Below are 27341 nucleotides of genomic sequence, written 5' to 3' on the forward strand. Positions count from 1 at the left end.
GTGAAAGAAACATCGTTCAATGTATAATAAAATCGCGTAGGCACATTACTATGTATTGAAAATGAAATCATTTACAATACAAAATGTAATGAAAATATACTACAAAACTCATTTCTTAAAAAATTCATATACTTAAACAATTATTGAAATACGAAAGATGCGAAATAAAGGACACAGCTTTATAATCATCTAATATAAATTTTTATCGAGGTTTCATTACTCTACTCGCATTCTCCGAAATTATGTATTTGCATGAATATTCATGGTTTAGCAACAGATAATAACTGTGAACATACGATAATGGAATAAAAGACATACTACTACAATATTCTCATATATGTTGTGTAATGTAAAACATGAAAAATATGTTTTCTTTTGAAAAAGTACATAGAGTACAGTACAAATTTATAACACTGTTATATTGAAATGGGAGGAAGAGATATCGAGAATATCTTTTACAAACGTGAAAATAAATTTTTGTGCTTTTCATTGATTATAGAACTTACGAACTCATTATTGATTATAAGACTTACTAATAATGACTCACGAAAATATTTGTATACTTATGAGAACTTTTAAATTTTACACTATCACGATGTTTATTAGATGACATATTTGTGGTTCTCTAGATTTCGAACGTGTTTTTGATAGTATGCTGGCCTTTGTTCCGATGTTTCGTGAACATTGAAAATTCTTGAAACTTTTTCAGGAAATTCAGGTCTGGCCTGAAAAAATGAACCGGAATCTTCTTGATATGTCGCGTTAGAACATAACGCAATGTACTATTGAAAATACACTCGAATGCCGAAGAACCACACGTATGTTAACTTATGGAAACTCTTCTTATACATATATTGTGTATTGTATAAAAGATTTTGTATAACATGGTACAATTATCGTGGTCACATTTGTATAGTTTGACATAAATCTGAAAATGTATGCAGGAGTTGCAAAATATTAATTGGAAACATACACTTCACAAAAATCACAAAATTATTTAAACAGTTAATTACCTATTACATTATTTAGTATTAATTATATCTTTAAACCAACTATTCGTATTATATATTAATTTTTTTATTGAGTCAAATGAGAATATGATCATAATGTCTTAAACGTTACTTCTTGTAATACTCTACATATTACATGAGGACAAAAATGAAACTGAGTAATTGATTGCTGAAAATAAACGCGAGATCAAAATATTGAGTAATATTGAATTGAATGATTCCGTTATATTATCGTTATATTATTACTATTATTTAATATACTATTATTTGATTTGTGAAACATAAATTACTCTATTTTTGCATGATTAATATAGCTTAGTAAAGTCAATTGATACTATAAACTCAAATTCGAAAAAACTGGGCTCAATCCATATTTGTTCTCAATGCTTTATATATAGAAATTAATAAATAAAAACTTACTGGTCAAGAAACTCGTCTTTAGTAGCGCAGGCTAAAGATTGGAGAATTATTAACTTTTGTGCAGAAAATGTCGTATCTGAATAAAGTGCCCACAAACGATTCCAGGATTCAGGATCGTTCTGTTCAGCAACCGTGCAATATGATACACTACGAACATTGGGTGGAAAGCTGAAAGATAATATCCATGAAACATCTGTTTTAGCATAGTTTGTAAATATAGTAGTACCTCCCGCAAACCTCCTTATATGTATTTGTAAAAAAGAAACTTAATAAGATAAGAGATAGGAAAATTTATTATAGTATTGTATTGATTTTATTATAGAACTATGTATTGTACTATACCGAACACATCTAAGAAATTATATTTGGCTCTGCGATAAATTAACACTTTGCTTAATAGTAGTGAAAATGTCGCAGATATAACTTTTACACAAATTGAAATAATAAATGCAAATAATCAAAATGAGACTCCTTATGTCAAAGTATTTGAGATATTTGAAAAAGAGCTTCAATTGTTTAAGGCGCGAAACAATGTAACTCTGCATAGTTATTTATGGTAAAAAATTTATGTAATTCAGATATCCAAAGAATATAACATCCCTAATACATATAACTTGTTTATCAACGTTTCATAACTTTTAGATAATTTAATTTAAGATATATTTTATATATTTAAGATAATTTCATTATATTTTACAATTTTTGTGATACTGTTCGCTCTATCCTTTTTTTAATTATCAAATGATACACGTAACACAGAATTTTAATTCATTTAGTTTAAATCTTAAATAAAAATGGTAGCTTTAATTTACAAAATTGTATAAAGCAATTGCGGCATATTTAGGTTGAATATTGAAATAATAATATTTTGTTAATCTATACTTAAGTAAGTGCCATAAAAAATCCTATTGTGCGTGCATTTTTATGAAAACTAATGCAATAAAATTGAAAAAATAAAAATAATCTTGTATTAAATATATGATTCTATTAATGATATATATGAAATAAAACTTGATAAGTATAAAATAAAGTAAACTTTTGTTCGTTAATGCAAAATTTTCATTAATATATGGTAATATATAGTAATATATATTGTATAGATATGTAGGATTTCTAAATACTAAGGAATCCAATTGTAAACTTGAAAACTTTCTTTGAAAATTACGTTATTTAATTAGAAATAATATTGACCTTGCCATTGTTATTTCATTGTTGGTCCAAGAGTTAAAATAAGATAAAGCTCGAGATTTGCAGTTTGCTATGTTTATTTGGCATGCCCACTTGCGAATGTGTGATCTAAACAACAAGGTGACGTGGTCATCATTTTCCTTATCCTCAAATCCAAGTTTATTGTATACCGGTGTTAAGAGCGAGCTTAGATATCGCTGGAATGTAACAGCAATAAAAGTAATGTATACAATATGATAATTATAATAATATATTAATTATAATTTATATACTTTGAACGTGGCATAATTTTATTTTATATAAATTTATATTAAATAAAGTATTTACATTTTTACATTTTTACTGATTTTAAGGTGTATAGCGTATTTTACAGCTGATAGTTGAGATTACAGAAATGTCTAATCGTAAAGATTAATAAAGCATAAGTATTAATATTCCATAAGAAACATTCTTATACGTAATGTTTATATACATATGTATGTAATTTCAAAATGAAAAAATTTTATCATATTTGTTCATATCTTTTGTATATATCATCTCTTTTTCCAGAACTATGTTGGTTAGTGTCAATGATTTTTGTGTTGATGCTATCTGTAATACTCCTTTTGTATACTCATATGTAGATCTCGGTCATTTGATTTTAACTTACAAATTTGAAATAAAAAGTAAGAGACGATATATATTATTCATGGTATGATCTGATGTCTACATCAGATAACCGGATAAAGACAGAAAATATTCTCAATTTTCCTACTTGTACGTTAGAAAAATAATAAGGTCCATAATAAATAAGCAACAAGAAGTCTCGAGGAGAGCGCGTTGAATCAAAACGTATTAACAAACCGTTCCGCGAGTTCTATACATTCAGTCAAGTGTCGAAGTGATTTTACAATAATAGATGGTTTTCAAACTAAAATGTTTAGTGATTAATGATCAGCGAATGGTTAAAAGTAATACATTGTACAAGATAAATTGCACCTCAGTATAGGAAAATTATGAAATGGTTTCTGACTACGGAAGTTATTTACCTATAGTCACTGTTTCTATTCAATGTCCAACAGTCAATCTCTCCAGTTGCAAAAGTCATGTTCTAAGTGACTGCTTTCCAAGAAAAGATCAAGCTATTGTTATCGAGGTCAAACATGGAATTCAAATCAAAGACTATGCATTTGTAATTGACAAAATTACAAATCCAAGAAATATACGTTTTATTTGAAGATTTTCTAGCGGTGGAATTTGCGTTTTTCTTGCTAGTGGAGACCTAGCCAAATAAATTACCAACAACTACAATGCGATATAAATAAATGGTTCCAATCTTCAAGCTTGATTTCGGTATCGGTACACAGATACAAGAGAATCATATTGTTCAATGTCTATTCAACGATTTCACATGCATTGCTAAAAAACATCAGTGGCATTCTTAAGAGCAGGTGTGATTGAGGAAGGTTTTCCACACATAAGCAGTAATTAGATTTTACATATAACTAGATGTAATCAAAATAGAATACGAAAATATCACTTACTGGATTTATCCAATCTCCAAAGCACTTAAATATTTTTTATGCGAACAAATGTGGCATTTAGCAAAAGCCACAATCAAATCAAATCAAATTACCAATCAAACCAAAATACAGAAAATACAGTTAATGAAGTCCTCGAAACTGATATTAGTTGAAATAAATCAAAATCCATCAAACAAACAAAATTTGATAAGGCTGAAGGCTCCAATAGCATCTCTGGCATCGACATCAACAGTACAAACATGAATCAGGATACATTGAGCAAATCAAAACCATAAAAACAATCAAACAACCTAAGAAGAAAGCAATTAGAAAAAATCCAGAAAGGAGCATGTTACTGTAGTAAGTATTGTGTGCAGTGTAGCAGTACTATACGTCGTTTATTATTTATAGCGCCATTTTTATTACAAAATATCATACACATTTGGAGAACTTTTGGATATGCTCTTTTGTTACAGTGCAGCAGACGGCAATAGTACAAAAGCGCAACGGGGATAATACGGGGAAGAATATCCTAATAGGACTATACTGTGTAAAAATATTTTGCAAAATAACTCAACGATTGCGGCATACAAGTACATTGAAACCTGCGAAATCTGGCGGTCGAATTCAACACGACGATCCGGATCTGGGAGATAGAATACTGCATCGTATTCAAGAAAATCTCAGGTTAAGTATAAGCATTAGTGCTGTTGAAGAAGATATCAGCAACAACGCCGCATGGTCTGTATTGAAGGGGGAAAATCCACATCTGTGTAGCTTTCAGAAAGTTCAGGAGTTAAAAATAGAAAATTTTCTTAGAAGAAAAGAATTTCGCAAATGAATGAGACGGAAAATCCAACGCAACTTCAATTTCTCCGCCAGGATATTATTTACCGATGTGGAAACATTTTATAAATGTGGAATAACAAATATACATAACGAACGTTTCTGGGAACGTGAAAATCCACATCCATTAACAGATGATTCATGTAGAATGGTGCACCACCATATTTTACCAACGCAGTGCATGAGCACTTGACTAGCTGTTTTAGAAATAGATGGATCAGTCGAAGAGAAGCTATACTTTGGCCTGTTCGGTTCCCAGATTTAAATCCTCTTGACTTTTATTTCTAAAGATATGTGAAGAAAAACGATTTTTGGAGAAATGCACCTCCATTCAATATAGGTAGAAATATATTTGATAAAAGTCCAGCACTTCTTTTTAGTAAGAAAGAACAAGTTCTTCTCACCAAACTTAAAATTGGATACACTAAACTAATACACTCTTATAACTAAAAATAAGCCAGATAAGTGCAAACACTGTAACTGTGTGCTGTCCGTAGATCTTAATTATAGTAACGTTTCCCAATACAGAATTAAATTAGCTCTCTCAAATGAGATTTAGACATATCTAAATCATAAAAAAACATTTTGAAAATCTTCTTTATTTTCTCAAAGATATTAATTTATTTCGTAAATTATAATATCGTAAGCTACAACTTAAGCCGCGTTCAACTTAAAATTAAAATAATATAAATACATAATTATTTTTCTTGTAGATTTATCTTTGATACTCAATTATAGTAATATATAGCAAAACTCCATTTATTTAAACCTTACTTATTGGAATGGAAATTTAGTTAGTGAACAATTTATTAAATGTTCAAGATTTCTTTGAATCGAATCTACTTTTCTGAATGTGAATTCATATTATATGAATTCGAGCTATAGAAACTATTTGTTCTTCCATGAATCCAAATAACTGGAACTTTAGCGTAAACTTTGATATAAACGATCCAATTTTAAATTTAATGGACCTTGTTTTCTCTACTGCAAGACTAACGTTTACAAATTTGATTTTCTCAACGAAAACTAAAGATCATGCAGGACAGTGATAATTTTTTAGCTCTTTTGCTAATTTTTTAACTTTCATTTCACAGATGGCAGATAAGAATTTAGATTATTACTTTTCAGAATTTCAGAATTTGTTTCGTTTTAATTTGTATTCTGTTCTGTACGTGCAAAAATTACAGATGTTATTTATGACGTAAAACATAGAATCTACAAATTAAAATTAAACATGCTATAATTAAGTAATATGACACAAATTTTATTTAAACTGCTACGATCTTCTATATATAAAAAAAATTAAATTAAAAAAATCAAATTATAGATCTACAATGTTTTGTAAAAAGAATCAAATGCATATTATGCAACATTATGTGCAATATTATAAGACTAGGACAAGTATATAAACATTTCATCATAAAATCATACAAAAGAACAATTTTAATGATATGCAATTAATTAATAGCGTATTAAATAGCACTCTACAATAAAAAAAATTAAATATGTGCCTTATCATGTTTATTTCTTGTATCTTCAATTATTTTATGACATCTCTTGCTTTTTTCCTTTACCTTTTACTTTGTAATACATACCACAAACGCTTTGTAACCTTCCTTTCCTTCAAATTGTTTATGCAAATAAGTCAAGCCGTTGAAAAATGCACGCCATGGAATGTAGTTGGTTTCCTTGCTTAAATATTGTGTTGCACTTAAAACAGTAGAGTAGTCAACATATCCTGCTCTGCCAAGATTTAACAAATCATCGATGAGAGCTGCACGATTAATTTCGTGTATTATATTAAATCGATCACTTTTCAAAAACTTAATTATGTCTTTCCAGTTATCAGGTGCATAGTTTATCCGATAATACCCTGGAAACAATTTACTTTATATTTTTATTAAGTAAAAATGAAATATGTGTTAGTAGATAAGAAATGCGTGTCTTTGTAAATAGATATGAATAAAGAAATGAAGATTCTGAGTCATACTTTATGAAATAAAACTTTTTCTATGTAACAGGGTTTTAAAATTGCTTATTATTAAGCATAAATTTTGTTCAGAGTAAGTTTCAAAACAATCCTTTAAAAATTGTTCTCAAAATAGGATATTTGTACAACTATTTACCTGATTGTTGAACGTTTAGCAAGTAGAAATCACTACTTGGTAATATAATGCTTTCTTGAGCACTCTTGAACCAGTATTTTGGTTTTGTGTCTTGAAAGTCTGAATCGTTAAGATTCGTCCAACTGATAGGAATATACCAAATATGATCAGTTGACGATTCTTCTGGATTCAAGAAGAATCTCTGTTGTCTCAGCGTTAAACGATTATTATCTATGTTAGCATAAACTACAGGATAACCAGGCTGAGTAGTCCAGCTGTTTATAATGTCGGGAATTGAATGTTTTATTTTCTGATCTTCGACTTCTTCGCTGATTGCATCAATAAGGTCTTCTGGCGTAGCTACATCATATTGTCTAAAAGAATAATTATATTATCAAAATCCTGCTTTATAGAAACTTTCGATAATGTTAATGTCCTTTTTTATTGAAATTGAAACATGATTATACCTGTACTTGCTTATTTTTATTATATTATTTTAATTATATTTTCATTTAATTCATGATTAGCAATCGGCGAAGGTAGATTCCCAGCCCGGAAATTATGAAGCTTTGACTATGTGTAGAGTACATATGTATATATGTGATTGATTGTATTCATTGATTTTCCTTTCTTGAGAACAATTATCAGTCCATTCATATATACATATGTAATTGAATTACGGGTAATTTAAGATTTAATTGAGGCACTTGGCGCCAAAGGAACGTAAGTGATATTTTCGACATATTTCAGCAAAGGGAAAAATTTATTAGCTCGATCATTAACAAGTATCGTTTAGTACAAATATTAGTGTTAAGGTTTCTTGCACCTCTGGTGTTAAATACAAAAAATCGATTTGCTCGAATCTCCCTCAAGCTTGACTAATAACGGGTTAAGAGATTCAGTTGCATGTGAGAAAGAAATGTCTTTGAAACTACTATATCACTTTATCTTTTATTTATTGTTAGTTCAAATCTTACCGTTTCTTTAAGTAATTCGCAAGAGCTGCGTAAAATGGACGACGACCCAATACTTTTTCTATCATTCTTATCACGCTAGCAGCTTTTGCGTAAGATATCGAATCGAATATTCCTCTAATTTGTGTTGGGCTCCAGACATCATGGGTCATAGCATGAGTGGATATTGAACTATCAGTTTCAAAAGCTGAATGAAGCTGTTCCACGACAAACTGAGCCTCCAAAGACCATTTATTAAGTTTCACCTAATAAATTTTATTATTAATCAATAATGTTGTATCACCTTTATGACTAAAATAAATAAAAGTATGGAATGCAATAATAAGTTAATCAGTTAGATAACAAAAAAGAATTTGTTAAAGAAACATTTATATGTTTAACTTTCGGGAAATGTACAACATACACATATTGAAGACAGGATATTTGTGCAGTTTAAATATTAACAAATAAGAAAATATGATTAATGTTATCTAATAAAAGAGATATATTTTATATTTAATTCTAAATCATTGTGTGATTTGTCAAAAGTACCATTGTAGAAGTATCGAATTTGATAAATTAAGAAGAAGTTTTAAGAAATGTCAGAATTCAATTTTAAAAGCCTACTATTATGACGAATATTTTAAGAGAATTTTTTGATATTGTATGAATTCATAGAAGTACATTTAGAATTATAATTGGAACACTGATATAATTAGTAATTATACCAATATACTGCAATTCATATTTTTAAAGCAATGAAGTAATGATCTTTTGAAACTTAAATTGCCTAACTAATTAAATTATACAAAAAAATAAAAAGAACTGAGTAGAGTTAAATATTAACATAATACTTTCAAAACATTGTTTAAAATATATGTGAAAAATTTAAGTATAATATCATATATAATTTAGAACAAATTTTTATCGAATTTCAAGACTTTTTTCCCCTCAGGAGAATATTACATACATATGTATATATGTAACGGAAAAACTTTCCTTATAACATGAAACACATTCACAATATTTAGAACAATTTTCAAATAATGACTAAAATTTGTTTCAATGTTTTATGAGATACTCTGTTTATCAGACGTAGAAATAGAAAGAAACTTTAGATTTAAAAGAATTATAATAGATTTAACTGTCTGATATCTATCTATAAAATGAAGTCTGTCCAAGATATTACATGTATAAACATTTTTTAAAATATTAGATTGTTGTATAATAAACGTCGCTTCAAGATAAATAACAGCAAAAAATATAGTTTACTTTAATATGAAAATTTCTGATCTTAAAGTAAGAATCTGAATCAATATATTTTATATTATTTAAAAATAGTTGAAACAAACAAATAGTTGACCTCGTCAAAAACTATGCATTACTTAGTATACATATATTCCAAGAACTAAAAGTGTAGCATAAACATCAATATTGTCGAATGTTTACAACATAATTCCTACATATAAGTATACTTACATGTTCAGTTCCAAAATACTGGAAATACCTTGCAAAGCCTTCATTCAACCATATATATTTCCACCATTTTGGACTGACAAGGTTTCCAAACCATTGATGAGCGATTTCGTGTGATATCACGTTTACTATACTCTGTTTTGACGCTGTGGTCGATAAATCATGATCATATAGTATGTTTCTTTCTTTATATGTCAATAGACCCCAATTTTCCATTGCACCTGACACAAAATCGGGTAACGCAACCATGTCGAGTTTAGGCAACTGGTATGAGATATTCACTGCCATCTCGTAAAAATTAACGAGAGGAGTCATAACAGATAGAGCATATTTTCCATCTTCGATTGCGTTTCGTCTTGCCCATACTCCATGAATTTCCCCGGCGTCTTTCACCGAAACAAAGTCGGAAATTATCAGAGCCACTAAGTACGTCGACATTTTGGGAGTTTCTTTAAAAATAATTGTCTTCGTTGCGTTCCTGCAAAAGTTTGATCAAGTGACTCATTTTATCGTTGACGATTATGAACTAATCAACTATTAACTGATTGGTTTTGCACTTTGAATGACGAGAACAATTTCTTTCATCTCGAGTTACGATAATACTTGACGATATTGATTATATTAATATTTTTATGTACCTATTTGATTTCGTGAAATTAATAATATTCTATCAGGTGGTTCACAAATCGGTCGCCATTATCTGAGTTACCTTTTATTGTTTAATAAATGTACATTTCTCGAGCAAAAATCCATTAGTATCAATCGAAGGATTTGCTGATGTAAAAAGTAACTTTCAAAAGCATCATCTTTTCATAAAAAGATAGATGACATTTTATATCTTTCAAACAGCACCATGTACCTTTCTTAACATACTTTTACGTAATTTATATGATATGTGATATGGTAAATATCATTTTAGTTATCTGATAGTCGTAGACGGTAATACAAAAACAAATTATAAATTATTATAGCATCAGACGATTGAAATAATATTCAGGCTGTCTCATTTGAAGCTTTGTACGCAATTATTTCCCAAACTATAGCTCGTTTAAAAAGATGTTTCAAATGAAACTTACTCTGTTTCGGAAAGGTGGTCACAAATCTTCTCTAGGTGGACATGCTTCCGAGATTTCAAAGTGACGATTTTGGGAGAGCGCGAAGAATTTGGGAGAATTAGTTCTATCGCTTTCGAGGCGGTAGATTTATCATTTAGGGACAGAGTAAATAATTATATTGATGTTCAAGGTCATTCTTTTGAATACAGAAGATAAAAGACAATTTCCGGACATCCAACGAAGGTAGGCGTTAAACAACAATAAATTACTTTGAATGATCTTGGAACATAATCATATATTACAGGTCGATAAATTCTTCACGAAACGGACGAAAACAGTCACCTTGAAAAATCGGAAGCAAGTCCACCTAAAGGAGATTTGTGACCACCATAAGATATTCCCCTTCCGAAAGAGGATAAGTTTCATTTGAAACTTTTTTCTAAATGAGCTATAACTTCAAATGGGACATTCTGTATGTTACCACATAACTGAATTCATTTTGTAGTATAGTATAAAAATATAACAAGAGGCATGTACATGTATATACTGCTATTTACAAAATACCCTTTTTTTGGTTCCTTTTTGTCATGAAGAAATGGCACTTTTAACTACTTTATTTACATCAGTAAATTCTTTGTTTGATACTAATCATCTTCTGTTGTAAAAATTTTTTATTTAATTGTCAGCATAAAGTTAAATATATCGTGGTAACCGTTTCGTGGATCACCCCCACATATTGTAATCGTTGTAATTGTTGCAAACAAAATTATAATATCAAATATATATTTAATATCTTGGCCCTAAATTTATGATACGACTCAAATCAAAGAGATTCGACGGTTGAGAGTCGAACCAAGGTCATATAAAAATCTTTGCACTGGAAGTTTCTTTTTGAAGAAACGCAAGTTTGAAAATTTATCGATTACACATGTACCGAGCTAATTTTCAATTAAACATGTTCAAACTTCATTTCCTTCAAAACAGAGCCTTAAACGAACGAATTTTATTTTACATTTTTAATTCAAATTGGTAAGAGGAATCATCAAGCGATTAAGTGATAGCAGATGAATTATTTATGAAATTTACAGTGATTGCACTTTTATTAGGCATAATGTCTAATATAGTATATTTATCAAGATTTAGAAGATCAGTACCGTAATATTTATGTCACATATTATTTCTTGGAAAGTAAATAGATTAAAATTGAAGTATGGTATATTTATAGTTTATGTGAAACAATTGAAGAGCATAAACGAATATTATACGAGTTCATATAAAAGTAAAATATTTCTATCTTTTTAGTATTAAAGAAAAAAGTGTTACATACTGATTTTGATGCATATATTCCACTGGCATATTGCTAATGGCGGTATAGTTCTGTGGTAACAGGACATTCATTGTGAAGTTTGCCTTCATTGCTGGTTCATCGAAACAAGGGAACATCTTTCGAGCTCCAACTGGTTCCATGTGTGTGGCAGCTAACCATCTGTTAAATAAACAAAATTGTTTTCATTACACAAAACTCTAACAAAATCGGGGATATTACTAAAGATCTTACATATATCGAGTGACTTAAAGCTAACAACTTTACACAAAATATTGTAATATTTTTTAAAATCCGTAACCTCGCGCATAAACAGAAGAATACGAGGTACATAAGTTCTCGTCCGTAAGTGTTTCGGCACGTCCATATTATTGCAAATGTATGTAAAAGATTTTTTGAGAAAAAAATATTACCGATTTCGACGTGTGCTAAGAAGTATGAAATAATTTATATTTTATTTGTATTTGTAACAACGGTTGGGATCACTTGTTTTCATCATCACTTACTAAACAGCATGTTAAATATATTGCAAGCTTTTCGAAGGCGACGCAATACGCCTTAAAATGCTTCTAGTATAACAATACTTGAGCGCCATACTGGAAAAGTTCAACTCGTTTATATTTATATTATTCAATCTTTAACTCGTTCGTATTTGTATTATTCAAATTTCAACAAGTTCATGTTTAATTGCATTAAATTACACTGCATTATAACGCAATGTCACAAACAACATGTTTTAATAGTGGTCAAATTGAAAACCGCCGCTTGTAATATACGTGCGGATACAAATTACGCTTGATGTATTAATAGTGCACAAGTTAATGGAATTATATATACAGCAACTTTGCCAATAGTTCAAAATACAATCGTTACAATGACTGACTTGCGTTTTTAATTTCGCGCCGCCTTCAACAAGGTTGTAATATGTTTAATATGCCGTTGAGTAACTAAAGTAATCTTAATCGTTGCTGTGTATGTGCCTAAATAAAATACAAATAAAGTATAAATTATTTCATGATTTTTAGCGCATGTCCAACTTGGTAACATTCTTTTCGAAAAAATTGTTATTTCATATTTCTTAATGGAGCGATCAATACTACAGGACAACCGTAAAACGATTTCCATTGTCATTAATAAGACGGTAATTTATTTCTATCTATTTATTATTTATTTCAATTCTTAATTCTTATTGATGAATAAAAAACTGTTCAGCTCCGCATGTGAATAAGGAATAAAGCAACTGTACTCCGTCACCGATATACTTTGAACAATGATAGAAAAGGATATTTCTAGAATTCTATAATTCGCCCAAAAACGAATCCGCAGAATAATAGTTCCTGCGACGGAAACACGAATCGAAGCCTATATTGAAAAACACAATTTGAAATGCTTGCCTAGATTGCTTCTTTGGACTCATCTTGATATTAGTCCAACAATTGTAGAGCCATCACTGAATATACGTAGATGAAATTGGTGAACACCAAATTCTTTGCAATGACAATAGTTCACAATGAACAAATTGGAGAAATTTTGTAAACGGGCTGATTACCCCTAGGCGATGCGGAAGGTTTCATTTTGATAGCGTAATTCAATCCTGAGTAATCAATGAATATATACAAAAATTGGATTTTTGCAAAAAAATAGTTTAACAAATGCAAAAAGGAATGTTGTCGCTGGATCAGTGGAAGAACATGCCCTACGAGATGTAAAAAGACACATCCCCATTGGTCATACAGTTTCGGAGAAATAAACATACATAAAAAGAAAATAAATGTCGAATTGAGATACGTTCCTTTTTTACAAAGTTACTTTAAAAATATATTTCAAGTAAAACTCTTTAATCTAAGATTGAGCACTGATTTTATGTTAAATGACTAGTAGAGGCTGTTGAAAAAAATATACTAGTATAATAGTATATATCAACTAGTATAAATAAAACAACACTTAGGTTGGATGAAAATTGGTCCTACGTAGATAGCTGAGTTGAATGACTTCGAATATGCAGAAATTACGTCTATTCAATGTTAGGAGTAGCTTCAATATATATTTTTAATGTACTATAATAATATTATAAAACATAAGTATTTGCAGTATTTGATAAAGACACTTAATTGTTTATTAAAATAGGACTATATTCCAATACTTTTTATAAATAGAATAGAGGTGTGTTCCTTGTTTTAGAATTATTTCATTATAACCTTCACAATATAACAAAAATATAAATTTTTCGATCAAATTGCACCAAGTGTCTAAATATTTATCGATAGCAATGTGCTACGCCACGAGGCTTACCATAGGCCGTATTCCTAACCGTCGCTCGTGGCACTACAGTGTCGCAGACAGATCGTCTTATCTGACCGACGAAAAATACACAATGTAGCGGCAAGCGCATAATTCATCAAACAGCGAGTTCCAGAAATGTCGATTCGTTTAACGTGACCGTTATTTCATATACACAAAGAAGGTGGCATACGTGATCATAGGCGCGAACGGTGACGTGACCCGAGCGTAGTGGGGGTCGTCTCTGAGAGAAGACAGAAAGAGATCGAAGGGTAATCAGTGTCATTGGAGGATTCAAACATGGAGAGGTTCTGACGAATAAAACTAAAGTCGCTTAGTCTAACAAATGCATCAAGAAATATTATAAAGTCGGGTCGAATTACTAACAAAGTAATTGTATAATCGATAAATAATTTGTGGCGTGTTCATTATATTATTTTTAAATATTGTCAAATATACAAGTTTATGTTAACCATGTTAATTCAGTGTTAAACTCATTAAACCACCTCTGTTATCTTAATCGAAACAGGGGAACGACTAATTCGCGGCGTCGATTATCCGAATCGTAGCGAGAATTTACGCCTCTCGCTGACGCGTTTTCCTCGCGACCGCGTCTCTCCGCGATCGGTCGTAACACAGTATAAGTAAATTCTTTACCTTGTTTGACCATCTTCATCAATGTACGAACTTCTATAAAATCCACGCATTTCTTTCTCATTTAAATATCCCCTATATTCTATCGTAGTAACTATTTTTTGTCCAACTTGCAATTCTTTTCCTAGCTCGATGACTAGGAAATCATACTTTTCGTAAACATCAGTTTTCACAATAACAACATTCTGACTGTCTACAACTACGGACATTTTTTCATGGATTAAGCCTGCTGAATGTAAAGTGATATTCTTCGTTTTGTTCGTAACGGTTGCTTTAATCTCCACTGATCCTTTGAATGTAAAATTGTCGAGTTCGCTTAAATCAGTGGTTATCCAGATGGAATAAGAGTTAGGAGTAATGCTCATGGGTAGACGATAATAATCCGTATCTTGGCCGTGCTTGTCATTGAAATCAATTACCCATGACATAATTGGTCTAGTGTACTTCTTCAACCATGACAATTCGTATTTTGCTAGTTCTAATGAATTGTTCAACGAATCTAAGATATTCTTGAATTCAACTTGGTGTTGCTTGATCAAATTTTCAAATTTATCCACTAATTTTTGAGTGGAGAAACGTTTCGAGGCTGATGACAGGATACTTGAAATTGTCTCTGTTCCGTTATAACTGAAACAGGTGTTTTATTATATTAATATTTATTGGACTGCTAAAAAATTCATGGTGAAATTTAAGAAAAATTATTTTAAAAAGTACTTGTTTGGAGAATTCGCAGTGCAATTTAAGATAAATTTAAAGATAAGATATTAATTTGAACAATTCATAGACAAATGAAGAAAGACTTAAAGGTAGTAGAATTAGAACTTTTGTTTTTAAAAAATTTTGTATTTAAAAAAAATTCATAAAATCGTAATACTGTTACTTAAATTTTATATTGCTAAAGAGCTTTTCGTTCGTTTTGGTAATTGATTAATTCAAATGGTTTTGCAGTACTCCTCATTATTTTATTTCTTGACATTAAAAAAAAAATGTGGAAAGAGTAAATGATAAATTTGATAAAGTTGAACAACTGTTGAAGTTGAACATTTTAGCCGGGGATGAGATCCAATATTTTTAGGATATTGTCCAATTATAGTTTAATAATGTCTTATTAATTAGTTTTAAATTTGTCTCACTAATTGCTACATTTATTGTAGTATCCTAGAAATATTTCTCCCAAGTTAGCACATTTTTAGCAATTCTGGAAACACTACGACTTTTCCAAACAAGTAAAATGTAGAATTAAATTATATTATATCAATATTTACTATAACAACAAGTAAGTAGCATTAATAGAAGATATGAAACGATACATTTTTTTGTTAAGTTTGGAACATACAATTTTATCATTTCAGTGGAATGTTTCGCGACGAAATTTAACACAAACTCTGCGCCAAAAGCACTGGAACTGTGAACTGCGGAGAACACGGCGGAATTGTCTTGCATTCGAATTCTACTTTCTTCGAAATTCTTTAGCGCGTATAACAGGTATCTGTAAAATAATATAACAAAATCGTGAACCCTGAACGATACATCTCTATGTGTAATAAAAAAAACTACGAATGTTTATGCATTTCTGATGTTTAAAGATGTCAAAATGCTATATATGCGGATTATGTATATATATACAATGATATTACACATGTATATATTTTTGTATGGGCATATATATACATGTAGAATATCATTATATGTAAATGCATGTACATATGTATAATATCCGAACTAAAACATACGTTACAATATTTAGGGGACAAAACAAGTTTCTAGGTTCTTATTTAATATCACTTATTTAATGATATCCATAATATCAATTTGCATAAACATCGGCTGCCTAATAATATAAGCAAGAATAGGATTCTGACTTCTCTAAGAGAACAACATCCTCGGTACAACCAAGTGCCTCTAGTATAACCACTTGCTCAGTTGCGGAGTTTGAATTATTATATTTATCCCATAAAAATTCCCAGTCTTCTTTCGTTCCATATTTTACGCCCATGCAATATGCGACAGGTCGCTGGTTGGGTTTAATCCTAAAAGGTATATTAATAGGCGAAATTGATTATTAATTTACCACCACAATCATATACATTTTTGTTATTTCTATCGCCACAAGTAAAATATTGTAATCTCGAGTTAGTTAGTAATTCTATTTCTTAATTAGTAATTTAGTATAACTATTCTGTTTAAGAATATATATGACTGTTAATATGTTTTAGAATCGAAATACTATCTTGGAGGTTTTACAATTTTCTATTAGATTGCAACCATAAGATAAGAATTCAGATTCAGATATGAACGATCTATAGTTAAAAATGAGTGTATTAAGCTGTATTTATCTTAGTATTATTATAGAAGCAATTATATATAATATTATTATACATTGATTTATTTATACATTTAATTATTGATTATTAAAAATAAGTGATTGAGTACAAGTTGATGTATTGATGATCCATTTAGTTACAAAAAAGACGAAGAAAATAATTTGAAAGTACAAAACCGATATATTTTTCTCATAATAATATAATTCTACATTTTATATCAGTAATTCCGTGTATGTTTGTGTAACACAAATTCATATAATATGACATCTTTTATGATCTTAATGACTGTGTTATACGAAAATACCTGTTTTGAGATCGCTTATTAAATTTGTACCAGGCTTAAATGATATCGACAAACTTTTTAATTCCCTTACGTTATGTTATATTTTGCCCATTGTTGGAACATTCTAGTGAATGTCTGCACGCAGGTTTTGTGACCATAGTTGCAAGCCCACTTGTTCAATTCACCTCTCAATAATACTGTTAATCTATCGTCACTTGGACGGTCCACATACCCAATATCTTTGTATACATCTTTGATGAGGACGAGAACAAATTCCTATAAGATTTAATTGCGGGGATCATTGGAAAATCAGCATGAGTTACGCAGGATGTCTGAATATTTCCATTACGATTAAAAAATTTTTTCAATCTAATTGTAAATAGAACTTTATTTCACCTATTAAGTTATTCGGAAAGTTCCTGTTGTTTCTGACGAATTTTATCTTATATTTTTCTAAAATGGGAGGGAATTATTTATTATGAATATCTATCATATAGCAAAACATAAAATTTGAACAAATAGGAACTATAAATAAATACAGTAATCTAGGAAAGACATCTAGAAATTACAATGCAAATTGTTGAAATAAAAAGTAGTGGTTAAATGAGATGTTCTGCCACTTCTATCCCATTTATAATATCCACCGAATAAAACATAGTCCGCATGTTATTTATTTTAATTTTTACACAATTGTATAATGCCACAAAACTGCCATTAAAAACCTATAACAACTACTTAGATTGATTCATCACTAATAAGGGAAGAAGAAGAGTTTTGAAAACTCGATTATGATATACAGTAAACTCAATTTATAGTAAAATGTCATTGGCAAAAAGCAGGAAAAGAATATTAATTCTATGTATAAACGTACATTATTTTTGAACTTTTTTAAAATTTAACTACGAATTTTCCAAACAATCGAATATTATAACACATACTGGGTTGAAACATAAACTACCCTCCGATTTCAATGATTTTTGGACGCGTTGTAGAAGTCAATATTTTGAATAACTTTCCTATATAAATTTTTTTCTTACGTATGCATGGTGTTCGGCTACAAGTGTAAAAAAGTTTAAAGGATGATTCTTGATGTTAAAACAAGATAAAAATCAGGAATAAAAAAGTTGTGTTTCCGGCTTTCTTCTTTAATTATTGGCAATTAAATATTAGCCGAGATATCCCTGTGCGCTAGCAAACCTCCTTACATGAACTCAATTACATAGGTCAGCCTATGCAGCGGGGTGCACAGGGATGCTCAAATCGAACATAAGCAGCATAAGCATAATGCATAAGCAGCATGCATAAGCAGCAGCTTATCTCGCACAAGTCGCAGAAAAGAAGCATATGACATTTGAAAACGTTAAACCATTCTAAGTGACATCTTGTATGAAAAATCGTTGATTAAACGTTATTCCTGCCTACTCATTAAAATCCATAACAGCATATCGAAAACCGTCTCATGGGATTTTCGAATAGAGAGGATTAATGTTTATTCTAATCCTTTGCCTCCATAGTTAATTAACAAATAACAGCATATCTAAACAATTTTTATACAAATTTCACACACGCACTACAATTGTCCCACCCGCGGGTGTCCACAAAAAAATCACACAGGGCTAAATTTTAAATGTCAGCAACTAAAAAGCAAAGCCGGAAAGTAATTTTTTTATTCTTGATTTTTATTTCATTTTATCTTCGAGGATTAGCCATTAAATTTTTTAAGTCTCTAGTCGAAGACCCTGTGTAACAATAATACTATAATAATGTGGGACAGTGTGATGTCAGGGAATGACGTGGCGTGAGGGGTAATTGTTTATTAGCGTTGTCAAGATATGTTAATGTTGTCAAGGAGTGTTGTGAGCGTTATCAAGGTATGTTAAGGGAAAAATGAGCATGGAAAATGCTGCCAGAGTTGAATTTATCGTAGTCGTGTGAAGTTCGTTGTGTTGTTGTGTCGTAGAATTAGTGAGAAACGAATACGCGAAATGCGGTATTATATTCGATTTCGTGAGAGTGCAACGATATTGTATTTATCATACTGTTTTCTATAAACTTATAATATAACATTCCTACAAATTGGGGGCTCGTCCGGGATTTATTTTTAAAACCGTGCCAATCTAAAATTTTGGGAAGCGGTGTGATAAAAGATCGTTAGCCGTTGCGAATAATATCGTGTGTATTCAAAGACATTATTGTAAAGTCTAAGATGGCAAATTGTGAAGAGGAACAATTTTCTAGTGAGGAAAATCTAACGATGGAGGAATTAAGAAACAAGCTTGCTCAGATGAATCTAGCGATATCTGGTGCAAGGCTCAGTGTTGATGGCCAGGCTAAATCGAGCATGTAGTGCTGGTCAATCAAATCTCAAAGAGCAAGCGAACGGTGAAAGGTCCGCGGAGAAGCGTGGTTCGTGGACCATACCAAAAACTAAGCGAGATCGAGATGTAGGCGAAAATCTCGAGAGGCTTAGGACAAAGGAATTAAGAGAACGTCTAGCTAGCATGGGGCTAGAGACGAGAGGAAGAAAAGCTGAATTACGTGAGCGACTACAGGCGGCCTTGGTAGAAGATGCGTCGTCTGAGGAAGAAACTGACTACAAAAGTGAAACGGAAGACGATGAAGAAAGTGAAAGTGAACGCAGAAGGAGCGCGTGAGATATACATCAGAATTGTGACAAATGCTGTAGAAAGACACGTAGGCGTACAACATTAAGTTTTCAAGATGTCCAAGACGCCTTAGAAGTTTTTACGGGCGAAAACAATGAAAATATCAGTCAATGGTTCAAGACGTTTGAAGAAACGGCAAGCATGTGTATGTGGACAGAAGAACAGAAAGTAATTTATACAAAAAAGCTGATGAGAGGATCAGCAAAAATATTTGTGAATTATGAGTGCCATGCTAGAACTTGGCGTGAATTAAAAAGAGGACTAATAAAGAAATTTTCAAAAAAATTGAATACTTGGGAAATACACCATAGACTTCAAGAGACGAAAAAAAGAGATGACGAAGGATGTACGGCCTACATGTACCAAATGCTTGGAATAGCTAGTCACATGGATATGGAAGAAGCAGCAAAAATGCGGTACATCGTAGAAGAAATAAGAGACAAAGAAGTCAATAAATCAATACTTTGTGGTTCTAAATCAATGAAAGAACTAAAGGAAAATCTAATCATCTATGAGGAACAAAAATCCCGCATAGCAGGGTCATCTGTGAGACCGGTCAGAGCAGAGGACAACAGAAAAAACAGGCAATCTGGAAGTGTAGTGAAGTATAGAAGGTGTCATAATTGCGGCTATAGAGAACATGTGATTGCCGATTGTCCGAACAAATCGAGAGGTCCTAAATGTTTTAAATGTAGAGAATTCGGACACATTTCATCAAACTGTGCAAATATACTAAAGGACAAGACGCGTTGTGATGGGTGGCGGAATGAAAATAAAAAAGGGGTCAAGCAAATAAAGATTATTAACATGAATGTAGTGGCAAAGATAGTCACAGGAAGTGATCTTAATTTAGTGAGAATGAGTATGTATTTGCGTTTAGGAGCACCTCAACTTGAGAAAAGAATTAGATTCGATAGTATAGGCGCCGTTGACATACACACCATGGGACGATTCAGAACGGATACAATGATTGACGGTTTAAAGGCAACGCTAGACGTAGTTCCCGATAACTTCTTGGGACACGATGTACTATTAGGTATTGAATTAACTGAACAAATGGAAGTAAGAGAGAAAAAAAAGTAGTTTAAACAAATTAGAAAAGAACTACGTGAGAACCAGTGTGCTGCCGAAGATAGTGAATGGAATGAAGTGTTAAATATAGACGTATGTAGTAAGTAAAATGACCGAGATCTGGTCGAGTTGGACCATATTGAAGATAAAAAAACTAGAGACGATATTAAAAATTTAATTAGTGAATATACAGTGACGAAGACAAAGGACACAGGTGTACGTATGAAAATCATACTTGAAGATGATGCACCAGTATACCAAAACCCACGGAGATTGTCAGCAGAACAAAGGAAACAGGTTAATAAAATCATCGATCGGTGGTTAAGTGAAAAAATTATACGTCATAGTGTGTCAGAATATGCAAGTCCTATTGTGGTAGTAGAGAAAAAAAAATGAACCACGACTGTGTGTAGATTATAGATTACTAAACAGAAAAATTGTTAAAGATAGGAACCCGTAACCATTAATAGAAGACCAGTTAGATAGACTACAGAAAGCGAAAATATTTTCCACATTGGATCTAAAGGACGGATTTTTCCATGTCCCAATTGACGAGAATAGTGTTAAATACACAGCTTTCGTGGTTCCTGATGGACATTATGAATTTTTAAAAGTACCATTCAGTTTGTGCAATTCACCTGCTGTGTTTCAGCGACATGTTCATGTAGTGTTTCGACCTTTAATCTACGACGGAATTGTGTTAGCGTATCTGGACGATCTTATAGTTGCAAAGACCGAGAGTGAGGCAATTGAAAAACTGAGACAAGTATTAAAAACCGGGAGTGAATATGGACTAGTAATTAACTGGCGAAAATGTAGTTTTTTAGTCAAACAAGTGAATTATCTCGGGTACATCATTGAAAATGGAAAAATTCGACCATCGCAGCAGAAGACGTTGGCAGTGTCAAGATTTCCAGAACCTAAGACGACCAAGCAGGTACAGAGTTTTTTGGGTTTAACGGGATATTTCCGTAAATTCATAGAATCGTATGCCGTGATTGGGATTAGGTTGGGGTTAGGTGGGGGGAAAATCGTCTTTGAATTTTCGTTCGGTACGCGTGCACTTTATCACGTCTCGTTATAACGGATCTCACTGTAGATCGTTGTCTCGATGGAAAAATTAAAAAAAAAAAAAATTTTTTTTTTATTTTTATTCTATATTTTCGACTTTTTTTCGCGTAGAATCACCCCCTTTCCACTTGCACCACCAGTTACCAACCACCCTGTATAATCGAGCATAGACCAGGTACGGCGATGCGTTATGTGGACGCGCTTAGTCGGAATACAGTAGAAGTGTTATTAGTACAGGAGAGCCGATGCGTTTTGATGGATCGAGTTCGCAAAGCACAAGAAGAAGATCAGGAGATAAAGAAAATAGTTGAGGCAGTACGTGATAAAAAGGAAAATAACTTTACGTTAACGAAAAATGGAGTTTTATATCGCGAGACTGAGGGTGGTGAGACAATAGTTGTGCCGAAATCGATGCAGTGGGACATTATCAAATTAGCACATGAACAAGGACATTTTAGCAGTGCCAAAACGATGATAATGCTCAAAAGAGATTATTGGTTTCCCAACATGGAAGAGAAAGTTAAAAGAGTAATTAACAACTGTATAGGGTGCGTGTTGGCAGAAAAGAAGAAAGGGAAAGGTGAGGGAGTGTTATATCTCATAGAAAAAAGAGCTGTACCATTAGATACATATCATATCGATCACCTAGGACCGATGCCGTCGACGAAAAAATCTTATAACCATATTTTTATGATTATCGATGCATTCACCAAGTTTACCTGATTATACCCAACCAAAACTATTACGACGGAAGAGGCGTTAAGTAAACTAAAGATGCAGGCATTAATTTTTGGAAATCTAAGACGCTTAGTGTCAGACCGCGGTTCAGCGTTCACTTCGAAAGCATTTAAAGACTATTGTCAAGAGGAAAACATCGAGCACATACTAATTACTACGGATATACCGCGCGGAAATGGTCAGGTGGAAAGAATGAACGAAACAATCATACCTGTTCTAACGAAAATTTCTATAAGCAATCCAGCGGAATGGTGGAAACACGTGGGCAGAGTGCAACAAATTATAAATGCAAGTCATAACCGGAGTATTAAGAAGACACCATTTGAACTACTAATCGGAGAACAAATAAGACTTAAGGGAGACCAAGAATTAAAGCAACTGATAGATGAAGAACTGGTGAATATTTTTGAAGAAGATCGCACGAAGATGAGATTAGAGGCCAAGGAAAATATTGCAAAAATCCAGGAAGAAAACAAAAGAACATACAATAAACGTCGCAAAACTGCCACGAAATATAAAATTGGTGATTTAGTAGCAATTAAACGTACTCAGTTCGAAACAGGTACAAAGTTACTACCAAAGTTTTTGGGCCCATACAAAGTAACATCGGTAAAGGGCAAGGACCGTTACGAAGTCATGAAAGTGAGTGAGCAAGAGGGACCGCAGAAAACAAGCACCGCAGCTGCTCATAAGAAGCCATGGGTTAAATCATTAGAATTTGACGAGGATACTGAAGATGATGACGATTTTGAAGACAACGAAGGATAATCGTCACCCATTGAGGTTGATAGTCGATGCAGAAAAGCAAGAAATCAGGAGCGCAAGTGAAATTAGTAATATTGGGCACATCTAAGGGCAGATGTGTTTGTCAGAATGGCCGAAGTTGTGGCATAGTTTGATGTCAGGGAATGACGTGGCGTCATTATACGTGGCGTTATATAATATAACATTCCTACAATAATATTGTAGTATCATGGACGAGGGGCCTGGGGGTGTTGTGCAGATTATAAACAAGCGGTTGCTTGTTGTGAGGCTAAGTCAAAAGACAACGGGTTGCTAGGGGGACAATAAACTGTGTTGTTAGCGTTGTTAAGAGAGAGTTAAATTTGCGTTGACGAGAATTGTTAATTAATTATCTAGTTGTCTTAATTATAATACATTACTACGATTAGTTTATGTTAAATAACCATTGCTTTCTGTTTAATTAACATCTGTTTAATCCATTTATTATTAATAAACTAATTATGATAGTTTATGATACTACAATATTGTAGTACAATTATGGCCGAATAACAATAATACTATAATAATATATAACATTATAATTCATGATACCTTTAATATAAATAATTAATGTTATAATGATGAGACATTTTATTTCTGATTTTATTTCATGATAGTATACACATATGACGCTGCTAATGTTTGACAAAAATCTAAAATTTAATTACTTCATTTATGTTTCTCAGATTCCCCCAAAATTTTCTTGATCAGTACTAATAATTTCTCGACATAAATAGGTTACTAGCCTTTTTATAAGTCATGTAATGACTTATTGATTAATGTGTTTAAAAATGTATGTAGGAATGTAGTATAGTGCAGTATCGTGAACGGATTGCCTGGGAGATATCGGGTGTGTTGTCAGTGTTGTCAAGGAGCATTGTCAGCGTTGTCAAGGAGCGTTGTCAGCGTTGTCAAAAAGTGTGGTCAATGTATTTAAAAGAGAACCATTGTAACGAGAGTAATTAGTAACGAATAGTAACTGCGTAAACATAGATTGATGGAGCATCGATCATACTGTTAGCAAACCTACTAGCACTCTAGGTTTCCTACATGTATGATTATATTAAAAAGAATCAAATTGATTTTTGTTCGGCGTCGCGCGCAACTCGTAAGCAGTCGCAATATTTAGCAAATCGTGCGCGACTAGTCGCAAGTGGAAAAACCTTTAAAATTGTAAAGTAAGATACAAAGATACAGAAATCAATGGCTGATGCATATGAACAGATCACTAAACAGCGTGCAAAGCGGCGAGCGAAGCGTCCAACGCGTCGGCTCTGCTTGTGCACTGTGTCACAAGTACACATACATGAGTGGAATTCGCTGTAGTGATCCTGACAGTTTTTTGCAAATATTTCGAAAATTAGAAGAATTTGGCGATAACACGCAAAGGAAAAGTTGTTTTCTACAACATATTAAAAAATCATCGAAGTCGAAGATACCAGCAGCTTTCTAAATAATTACCATAGTACATATTTACTATGGAGACATTATTTAGATTACTTTAAAGATTATTATCCACTTAAGAACGCATCAGACATGGAACATTCCTATTTATATTTTAAGTATGCCGTGAATACGTTTAAAAATATAGAATAACTATACGGTACGTTGACAAACCTTGAAATGTTTATAATATTCATTATCTCCAGATAATCGTTGATCAAGATACGTGATCCCAGAGAATGCAGCCTTGAATGGCAAGTAATTCCTTTCTCGTGTAATATATTGCAAACCATCCAAAGTAGTTCGGTAATTAAGCAAACCAGCTCTTGCTAAATTCAACAAATCGTCAACCAGAGCAGCTCTGTTAAGGACATGTATGTTCTGATAGTTTTTACTATTTAAAACATCGATAATGCGATACCAGGAAGCGTTGTCATAATTTACTCGATAGAAACCTGAAAAAATAATTTTGATTTGTGAAATAATGGTTCTATAAGTTTTGGATGTACCATATCAATGATCTTATCGATCTTAACAATGTTCGTATACTCATACTTAATACATACTTTTTCATTTAATTATCTTACAAGCACTATGAAAGTATTTGAACACTTATAGATACCATTAATGAATTATGTACGTTATACGAACTTTTGAAATTTCATGAATATTGTTTTCAGACTCGAGTATCATGATTGTATTAGTAAAGTTTGAAACGAATTTAAAACTATATATAAAAATTACAGGATATTAAATTGTATTAAATATAATAGAAGTATATATTACAGAAATATCGCAAAGGTATTAAAATAGCCAATTATTTACTGTATTAGTAAACCCCGATATTTAGCGGTACCATCTACAATAAATATCTCGTAATTTCTATGTATTTCTCTTTATTTTTATGTGTTTTCTAAGTGTTCAAATACTTCCATGAAGTACAGTTTTTGAAGTATAGTTTACGATGTAGTTTCTAACACTGAATGTAAACGATAAATGAATATAAAATATGTTCATGATATATAAAATAAAATAAAATATATACTATAGAGTTATATGAGATACGTAATGAAAATGAAACTATAGAAAAACTATGTCCTCTCCGAATTCGATAATTTTTTAATATATTATCAGGGGCATAATTTTGAACGACTGTTTTTGTACATATAACTGTTGGTCAGTCATAGTTTCCAAGATATTCGCAAAAAACTATCGGTAGAATACAGTGAATACAGTGAATTCTGTCTTACAGTTGCGCTTCCATGTCAAGTGTACGTAAAGTATTGGTTGGCGGCAACCTAGCGGCGGACGGATATAATGATCCAACCGAAATCTAGCTTTTATTTTTTGCATATGGACGAGCTTGGGTAAAGCTCCGTGCACAACTATATGTGCGGGACTGTAAGAAATGTCTGCTCGTAATTCAATTAAATGGATATTATCAATGTATTGGGTTGGTTGAGTTATTTTAACTCGACCGCCTCGAGGCGGCTGCAACGCTTGCATAAAATAGTAACGGTTATTCCTTTCATAAGATAATATCAATTATTCAATCTCCTACTATATTTTCAAGTTAATTTGTAATCCTAAGCCCAATACGTTGATGATATTCGTTCCTAATTGGATTATAATAGACATATTTTATGCTTCGCATATGTTTCGCATATGCAATTGTGCACGGAGCTTTATCCAAACTCAGCCCACCCTCGTTTGTCTATATAAATCGAAGATAAATGATAGATTTCGACTAAGTCATTCTATCCGACTATTGACAACTAAACAGAGCCATACGTTGCCACGTATTTACAAATATCTGCAGAATTCACTGTAGTGATACCGATAGTTTTTTGTGAAGTAGCTAGAAAAAGGTGTATAAAATGTTGAGTTTTACGACATATTCAAAATATTATAGAAATCAGAGATAACGGAACGTCTCTACAATTTCACTATTCTTTTCTACAACAGTATTGAAGTTGTTGATAAAAGAAACTAATTTTTACAAATAAATATTTTTGTAATTATTTTCTAATAATTTGTAATTTGATTATTCCATTTGATAAAGAATTGCAACATTGTGAAATAAAAGCATATAATATGATTAGCTAATAAATTATATTGTACAAGGGAACACATATTGGCTAATTATCAA

At 31.6% G+C, this 27341-nt stretch overlaps 1 protein-coding gene across 4 annotated transcripts in view; it reads right to left on the bottom strand.

The window, feature by feature from the left end:
• LOC138181169 (putative aminopeptidase-2) overlaps positions 1-27341 on the bottom strand; it is a 91667-nt gene that overhangs the window by 40878 nt on the left and 23448 nt on the right. For all 4 annotated transcript variants that reach the window (XM_069115821.1, XM_069115830.1, XM_069115815.1 and 1 more), the window contains exons 8-19: positions 25367-25647; positions 17512-17696; positions 16676-16843; positions 16150-16302; positions 14817-15440; positions 11883-12041; positions 9504-9978; positions 8049-8290; positions 7093-7445; positions 6562-6839; positions 2622-2815; positions 1431-1598 (exon numbers count right to left, since the gene is read on the bottom strand). In XM_069115821.1, the coding sequence (XP_068971922.1) occupies positions 1431-1598; positions 2622-2815; positions 6562-6839; positions 7093-7445; positions 8049-8290; positions 9504-9978; positions 11883-12041; positions 14817-15440; positions 16150-16302; positions 16676-16843; positions 17512-17696; positions 25367-25647 (3280 nt within the window). The remainder of the gene's footprint in view (positions 1-1430; positions 1599-2621; positions 2816-6561; positions 6840-7092; positions 7446-8048; positions 8291-9503; positions 9979-11882; positions 12042-14816; positions 15441-16149; positions 16303-16675; positions 16844-17511; positions 17697-25366; positions 25648-27341) is intronic.

This window comes from Bombus flavifrons, chromosome 1 (assembly GCF_040668555.2).
Source record: "Bombus flavifrons isolate JBK064 chromosome 1, iyBomFlav1_principal, whole genome shotgun sequence".
NCBI classification, from domain to species: Eukaryota; Metazoa; Arthropoda; class Insecta; order Hymenoptera; family Apidae; genus Bombus; species Bombus flavifrons.